General features: G+C 33.9%; 1 protein-coding gene across 2 annotated transcripts; it reads right to left on the bottom strand.

Moving 5' to 3' along the window:
* Window positions 1-210: 210 nt before the first annotated feature.
* Window positions 211-8,188, bottom strand: LOC133197407 (uncharacterized). 2 transcript variants are annotated; one of them, XM_061333425.1, is made up of 10 exons: window positions 8,039-8,188; window positions 7,675-7,902; window positions 6,240-6,382; window positions 5,817-5,946; window positions 5,345-5,482; window positions 3,879-4,070; window positions 1,583-1,744; window positions 1,347-1,484; window positions 1,163-1,241; window positions 211-1,043 (listed from the first exon to the last, which is right to left on the bottom strand). In XM_061333425.1, the coding sequence occupies exons 1-10, from the start codon at window positions 8,082-8,084 to the stop codon at window positions 299-301; spliced, it is 2,001 nt and encodes a 666-aa protein (XP_061189409.1). In that variant the 5' UTR covers window positions 8,085-8,188; the 3' UTR covers window positions 211-298. The 2 variants fall into 2 exon arrangements, with proteins under 2 accessions (XP_061189409.1, XP_061189410.1); XM_061333426.1 differs by having other exon boundaries at window positions 1,359-1,484.
* Window positions 8,189-8,917: the final 729 nt, after the last annotated feature.

Here is an 8,917-nt window from a genome sequence, read left to right as displayed (position 1 = left end):
GGAAGAATAACTGCCTTGATTTGATACACACATCAATTGAATTGATGAGAGCATTTTATGTAATTGCACACGGTTTCCGTATATTCTTTCCGTATTACATGTGATGTGTTCTATCTTTAACGAATATCAAATATCACGACATCTTGTATTCCTACTGAAAGAAACAAAACAATGTGTAATATCCAACTTGAAAGTATTTCATTCTACTTCATCAATCATAAAGATACACATATTGAATCAAATAAAGTTAATACATGTAGTATACATGTACATACAAGGCATGAAAATGTTGTTTTCTTTAAACTAATGAAACCATTTGGTCTTCATTCTCTTCGTCTTTAAATACAGCTCGGTGTACTGTTGCGTACAACTCGGAGGGATCCATAGGAACTTCAACCGAGGACTGTCTGTTGGTAAGAGGGAAACTGTACGTATCAGCCAAAAATACGTCATTTCCGGGTGGTGGCATCGGTTGGCGCAATCTCAGATCTAGATCTCTCTCCTGATAGTCTGTGTCTATCACAGTGCTTCCATTCTCTTTCGGGCGTCTATGATACTCGGTCTGGACTTTGTGGATAGTATAACTAGTATCTCGAAAGTCTCGTTCCTGACTGGGATAGGTGTTTAGAATTTCACAACCCATGACAGGCCGCTCTTTCAGGCGACCCTCTCTCCAGGATCCACTGTGAGATTTTCGTGTTCCCTGTATTTCATTCCCTCGTCTCCAAGAACCCTGCTTGATAATACGCTGGTTTTCTCTGAAGAGAGCCTCATGTCGATTTTCTGATGGTACGTCATACACTAGGTCACCACCTTTCTGCCATTTACCAACCTTCTCTTCGGTCCTATGCCAGTCTCCCATTGTTTCTCCCTCTCTGGACCATTCTCCCAATATTTCTTCATTTCTTTGACAATCTGTCCTCGGGTCGTGATGTATTTCTACTTTTTCCCGCCACTCTCCGATTGGTTTGCAGTGGACAATCTCTGGCTTTTCTTTATAGGACTTAAGGGGTTTGAAGTCTGAGTTTGAATTCACACAACAGCTAAAATGAGAAAAGATCAGTGGAAACCTCATATTTTTTTAATTGTCTAAGAATGGATGCATGAAAGTATTGATTTTGTTTTAATCAAACAGCAACCAAGTGTTTGTATGCATCCGTACCGTCTTGCCATGTAAACGAAAACTGTTACAGCAAACACAAATGCCATTCCAGACAACACTCCAGCTCCAAGATATAGAACTGGGGAAAAAAATAAAACATGATACAGTCAGAGGAGAGCACTGGTTATTTCTGAAATGGATCATCAAAGTGAGAAAAGATAGATGGAAACTAGTGAAAACTTACCGGCACACTTACTTGTTAGAAGTAATTTTTCTCTCTTTGGTTTAGGTTGATTTGTTATATTTTTATACGTGCTTGGGTCATTGACAATAACATTTAGATCAATAGAAGTTGAGAAGAAAGGTGCATCTTCGTAATTTCCTAAAATATAAACCAACCGATTGCACTTGAACAGGAGAACTTTATTTTTTAGTTGCATATAGACATCATTTTCAGTAAACCAATATCATCTCACTTACCATATTGACAGACAAAGTTTAGTTTTCTATCACATTCCGCGGTCGTTAATTCAGCAAGGTCCGAGGTTGAAACACGGAGGGCCAAACAATTTCCCCTTGATCTGTTGATTGATCCGCCTGAGATTGTCCACAATGAGAGCTGAGAGGAAGAAATCGTGCTGTCTGCAAAAGAAGTATTGCCAAGGTATTATTTGTATAATGAATTCATGTGATCAACACCATTGCAGCTATAGAAATGTTTTCTTTTCATAGACACTGTGTATCTATTACGAAAGAAACACTATAGTTATTTCTTTTTATAGAATAATTGAAGTGGAAGACATGATGCTACATGTAACATTTATCCCTATGACTGCATGCATCTTGACCAGAGATGGTTCAGGATCTATTATTTACTTGAGCTGTTGACAGAAATCAGGAAATGAAATGTTCCTCTAGAAAATAGGGAGATTTTACTATTTGGTGTTTTTAGCTCACCTGAGCCGAAGGCTCAAGTGAGCTTTTCTGATCAAAATTTGTCCGTTGTCTGTCGTCGTTGTCGGCGTTGTTGTCGTTGTAAACTTTTCTCAATTTCATCTTCTTCTCCAGAACTACTGGGCCAATTTCAACCAAACTTGGCACAGAGTATCCTTGGGTGAAGGGGGTTCAAGTTTGTTCAAATGAAGGGCCACGCCTTCTTCCAAGGGGAGATAATCATGAATTCATGAAAAATTAATGGCATCATTTAAAAATCTTCTTCTCAAGAACCACTGTGCTTGAAAATATGAAACTTATATGGAAGCATCCTCAGGTAGTGTAGATTCAAGTTTGTTCCAATCATGACCCCCGGGGGTAGGGTGGGGCCACAATGGGCGATCAAAGTTTTACATAGGAATATATAGGAAAACTCTTTAAAAATCTTCTTCTCAAGAACAGCAAAGCCATGAATGGTTATATTTATGGAAGCATCCTCAGGTAGTGTAGATTCAAGTTTGTTCCAATCATGACCCCCGGGGGTAGGGTGGAGCCACAATGGGCGATCCAAGTTTTAAATAAGAATACATAAGAAAAAAATCTGTAAAAATCTTTTTCACAAGAACAACAAAGCCATGATTGGTCATATTTACATGGAAGCATCCTCAAGTAGTGCAGGTTCAAGTTTCCAATCTTGACCCCCGGGGGTTAGGTGGAGCCACAATGGGTGATCAAAGTTTTACATAAAATACATAGGAAAAATTTGTAAAAATCTTTTTCTCAAGAACAGCAAAGCAATGATTGGTTTTTTTATGGGTGCATCCTCAGGAAGTGTAGATTCAAGTTTGTTTAAATCATGACCCCCCAGGGGTAGGGTGGGGCCACAATGGGCGATCAAAGTTTTACATAGGAATACATAGGAAAAAGCAAGCCTTTTAAAAGGTGAATTGATATGACAAATAATGGCTATGCTGTTCTTAGGAAGACAATTTTTATTGATATATCATTTGTATTCCTTTGTATAACTATGATCCCTTGTTATGGCCCCTCTATTCTCCTGGGGGGAGGGGGGGTCATGATTTGAACAAAATTTGAATCTACATTACCTGAGGATGCTTGCATTTAAATATGACTAATTATTGCTTTGCTGTTCTTCAGAAGATCAAAGTTTTACATAGGAATACATAGGAAAAAGCAAGCCTTTTAAAATCTTCTTCTGAAGAACAGCAAAGCAATAATTAGTCATATTTAAATGCAAGCATCCTCAGGTAATTTTGTTCAAATCATGAACCCCCCCCCCCCCCAGGAGAATAGAGGGGCCATAACAAGGGATCATAGTTATACAAAGGAATACAAAAGATATATCAATAAAAATTGTCTTCCTAAGAACAGCATAGCCATTATTTGTCATATTAATTCAAAAGCATCCCTTTGAAGTATAGATTCAAGTTCAAATTACCCCCCCCCCCCGAACCACTTTTATATCAAAACTTTTCAAGACTCAACTGATTTCTGCTTTTTCCTAGCCAGAGTGCTCAGGTGAGCGATGTGGCCCCTGGGCCTCTTGTTTAGCTGTGTATTTTATTCCTACTTTTTAGGTTTATCAAAAAAAAAAAAAAAAAATGAAAACAATTGTTCCAGATTTATATAATTTTCATGTAAATTTTTAAAGGTGACGTCAAAAATGTTCATTCTCTTTCGGTTACTAAGTCTTACAAAAAATCGTCAATATTATTACAAAAATGTAAAGGGTATTCAGCAAAATCAAGTTACTTTCGATTGAACAATAATAAATATCATACAAGGAAATCCTTTAGTGAATCAACAAATCTATATGTCCTACCATCCAGCCATCTCCACGTGACGTCCTTTTTAATGGCTACCCAGAACTTCCCAGAAGGAAGGTCGCCATTAATGTTTGTAGAGGCCAAGGTTCCACTTAGAGCCCTACAAGTCTGCCGGGCCTTGGACCAAGTGTCAGATGTGAAAGATGACCGGAAACAGTGTGTTGTTTGTCCGCAATATGCATCACTGTCTACAAATTAAAGTTAGATGTGAGTATTTATAAACTTAAGATAAAGGAAAAACTAAACAGATGATAATATCAAAAATAGATTGAAATATAGACAGCTTTGAACTAAAGCATCATCTTAGGGATGACGGTTTACTCAGGATTTTATAGTTGACAGAAAGAGATTAATACAATGTACGATATCCTAAATCAAAAAATTGTTCAAATTAACAATATAAGCATGTAATATATCAATATCAATGTTTTACTATTTGAAGAAAATATTCAAGAACTAAGATAAATTTATGGTGAAACAGATGAAATTAGGGCTAATTCTTTAAAAAAATTATTGTTTCATAAAATATTTTTTCTTGCGATATTATTCTGAAAGTTAAGATTCTATCTATTTTGACATCATTTTGCAAATAATACATGTGTTAAAGCTCATATATTTCCAAGCAATTGAATGGCATGCAATGAAGAATATCAAAAAGTTAAACAAAAAGCATTCCAGACAACATATCTCAAGGATGTGATCATTGACCTCATATAATTTTAATACAAGAAGAATAAGGGCAATTAGAGTATACTAAGGCTTAAATAATATAGAGTTCTTTTCATTCAGATTTTTGTAATATTAGATTAGAAATGGGTAAATTAAAATTTAGAAAATCAACAGAGGAAATTAAGACTGGAATAATTACCAAGTTTATTGATCAAACTCTAATTGTATAATTATTTATATTTTATTTTCATTATATTTCATTATCCAAAGAGTTTTCTGTTAAGTGTTATATTTTGTTAATAAAGAAATTATTGGTCATAGTATAAGAAAAAATGAAGAGTAGGTCATTGACCTTGTGATTTGAAAGTGAATAATAACAAGTTACAATCATGGGTCTACAATGGACACTAGGTCATTTTTTTTTCATTCTTATCAGAGGATTTTTTGTCATCTGAGTAAATGTCATTTAAGTGTGCATTATGTGTATATTTTCTATATACATGTACATGAAAGGGTTGGTATCTCTTTTTTCAAGTAAATACAAAGTGACAAAGGAATAAAACATGGATTTTGATATAATTGCATATTTGAAGAGATTCAGCTGATTTGAAGGCACTTAAACGATCCATAATGCTTTAATTCTGAGGGGTTCTCAGAAATCAAACAGAATTATTTTGAAGAAGTTTCAGTGGAAGAGGATGTAATATTGCTATATTAAGACAAATTGAGAAAAGCTCAACACTGAAAAAAAATCAATAAGAAATATTATTTAGCAAAGAAAAAAACCCATTACCAAATCGACATATATACTTCATGTGAGTAAAGCAGTCTGCAGGATACATTTTTCTAGCTCCTGACTGATTTATCTGTACGTAAGCACACATTTCCCCGGTTGTGTCATTGGATATGTTGTCAATTGGACTCCTTTTATCTGAAAATTGTTGTAAAACAAAACCACTTTAAAATATTGTTTTCAAATCAATTATTCTCTAAAGTTAGACGAATTTGTCTTTATCCACAATTGCTTTTTGACAAATTTTATTTTGGTGAAGTAGTGGCTGATTCAATAGCAATTTTGTCAGTATATCTCACAGTGAATCCAAGTACTTTTCCATAGAACAGATTTTAAGCTTTCATCCTCAATTTATGTATTAACGAACGAAGAAAAACCCAACAAATTGGGTTTATTTTCAAACACTGTTATTTCTTTGTTATGACATTAAAGTTTAAAAATCATCCCCAATTTTAAGAACTTAATCACTTACAACTGTAGACGGACACACCCTTTATTCCTCCACAAGTATCGCTCTTACAATGAGTGCATTTTATGTTACATTCATCATTCGACAATCTTGTTAGCTGGTGTAAATGGTGTTCACATAGGCACATCGTACTCTACAAAAAGAAAAGGACTTAAAAATTGTGAAATGACGACTGCCATTATTATTTTGAATAAGATTATCACATTATGAAACTTTTTTTCCAGGAGCATCATTTATTTATGCTTTTTCTTTCTCATTTTTAATATAAGTTAGAGAATTATTTATTAAAATATAGTTATAAATCAAAACAGCAAAATTGAAGGCATAAGCATAAAAGAATTAGATTAAGAACCGGAAGTTCTTGAAAGAACTACTCGACTTATCACTGTTGCAATATATCCTGGATTCATTGTTAAAAAATCTCACATATAAACCAATTGTTCCTTTCCACCCACATTGTTCGAAACAATTTCTTGTGTTGACATTCTGAAGTTGAAATCCTCCTTTAATAAGGGAAGAACGAAAGCAACCTTTGTATATTATAACTTCTTTTGATGGTACCTCATTCTCTGAATAAGAAAAAAAAATACAACATTATACCTAAATTTATGTGTTTCGCATCGGTGTAAAGAATTTTCCATATTAGTTATTATTAATTCAAACAACAAATTGATAATATTTTCTGTGAATTATTGTGGATTTGATAAAGTAGTAGCTTTTTAATAAAACTCCGATAAATAAATGCATGCAATTAATACACATGTTGATGTTCAAAAAAAAAAATTCGATTTGTTAGTAGGAACTACATATATTTCCACTTATTAAAACATCTGAGAAGAGTTCTGAGAAAATGGCAACTTGTTGAAAAAAGTCGTTTTTGGTCCCCAGTTAGCTCTCTAGATGAACATTAAAATTTTGAAACCTTATCAAGCATCTACAGGACACGTTATGGCATATTCCAAAAGATGATTTCTCTACTGCGTAAAATTTCAGAGGGGTCTACGAATCGATTTGTTTGCTTTTTATTTATTTCACATAAACGTCGTTTTTAGACCTCTATTTGGCCACTCGAATGAAAATTCTAAAACTTTATTTCACATCTAAATGTCAGCACCGATTATTTCCAAAAGGTTATTTGACTAGTGTTTAAAATATGTGAGTTCTTAAAAGTGACAGGGATTTTGCAGAAAACATCGTTTTTCAAACCCAATTGACATCCAGATAAAACTTGAAATTCTGATACTTTATGTCACATCTACAGGACACAACCTTGAAACGAATTCTAATTCAAAAGTACTGGTAAGAGAAACTCGAGGAAGGAGATAGTTAGACAGAGGGACCGGGATTTCATCAAAATGCCCCAATCTTCTATAGAAAGTGCGTATATAATGAACTTGTAACCACATCAGAGCCAGGTCCTGTTGATGTGCAATCAATCAGTCTATCGAAGTTTTCATTTTCATCTTGAAGGCCAGTTGGAGGCGGCAAAAACACCGTTTTTCTATCAAAAAAAAAAAAAGCTTTGGTCCCAGACTCTTACATTTTAGTAGCTAAATTAATCATTTTTCGGAATATGATTGTTTGTGTCCTGTAGGTGTGCAATAAACTTTTGGAATTTTCATTTTCATCCAGGAGACCAATAGGGGCCGAAATTTTTAAAGCGCTCTTTTTTTTTTATTTCCTTAAACCTTCCTTCAAAATATCTGTTTGAACAGAAGTTATCCTTCATTAATTCTTTAATTTCAGATTGGTAATGAATTCATCGTATGATAAAAGGCATTCTTTGCTGGCAGGATCATTGATTTATTATTACTGTTATTATTTTAAAATCTCATACAATAAACATTAATTTTGTGGGTACCTGTTGAGTTCTCTGTACACCTATTGTCATAGAAGTTCCACCCATTATCGTGAAGACGGCCACCAACCCAGTACATGGTGTCTGGTTCGAGACTTGCGTCTATTTGTGTGATATTTATTATTCTTGATGACGCTCGTAATATTGCTAAATTTCCTTTCTTATCTTCACATTTAGACTTCGCTATTACCCAAGGAAATTGGTTGGTGAAGACTTCATATTGTGCGTGTACTGAAAGGAGAAGAAAAATCACTGAGTTTAATTATTTAAAACTAAAATCTCAAAAGACATTTTATTAAAGGGTAAAAGAATATTAAATAACATGTATAAAATATACAAATGATCATATATCTTACAATATATTTACCTTTTAGTATAAAAATCAAAGTAATAAGAAATGTCAAGATCTCCATCTTTTCCGACCATGTTAAGCTTAAACATTAACATTAAGCCGGAAATCTATCGATAAATACTTCACTAATTAGGGAAAACGTACTTAACTTACAGCAGAATTGCAAAGAAGCAAAGAGAAGTAGTGGTTTACTCAAGTAGTACTTATAATGACCGCCTTACTGTAAGGTCGACAGTGACGACGTGACAGTTCCGCTTTTTCCTCTGATCGTTTACAAAGGCAAGATTCAAATTTCATCGAAGAGTGTTTCATCTGAACTGGATTGGTGAAAGTTTATATCAGAAAAAAAATTCATTTAAGGTTTGAGCCATCTAGATTGGAAATCACTGATTCTCTCAATATTCTATATAGCAGTTCATCCTGCACAGGCATGGAACCTGACTCGGTAAATCTCGAAGTGAGCAAGATTTATATATAGAGCACTAGTTCCTATTATGGATCGAAATAGAAAAAATATTATATAGGACACTAACAAACAGACCATGGAATATTATAATTATGCTACTGATGGCAATATTATTAAAGCAAGAACTTAGTAGAATATATGTTATATATATAGCAGTTAAATCCATTCTAACTTTCCTAGGCGTATTAAGCACTAATCGCCTTTACAAGCTAAACATCTGCATTGATATTTCAGTTATCGCTCTTTAACCCATCACAAGAGTAAAATAAATAAAATATATTTTTCTCAAGCAGATCCCCCTGTATGAACTTTCGAAAAAAATAATCTTTGCCTACAGTTATTGGAAGAGTGAAGTATGAAGATTACAAACAGTAATCAGCTTCAAAACATTGAAACAAAACAAATTGTGAGCATATCAAACACGGACC

This window comes from Saccostrea echinata, unplaced genomic scaffold, assembly GCF_033153115.1.
Source record: "Saccostrea echinata isolate AGI-Se365-2 ecotype Australia unplaced genomic scaffold, CSIRO_AGI_Sech_v1 ptg000030l, whole genome shotgun sequence".
Lineage (NCBI taxonomy): Eukaryota > Metazoa > Mollusca > Bivalvia > Ostreida > Ostreidae > Saccostrea > Saccostrea echinata.
This window is presented reverse-complemented; position numbering and strand designations above follow the sequence as displayed.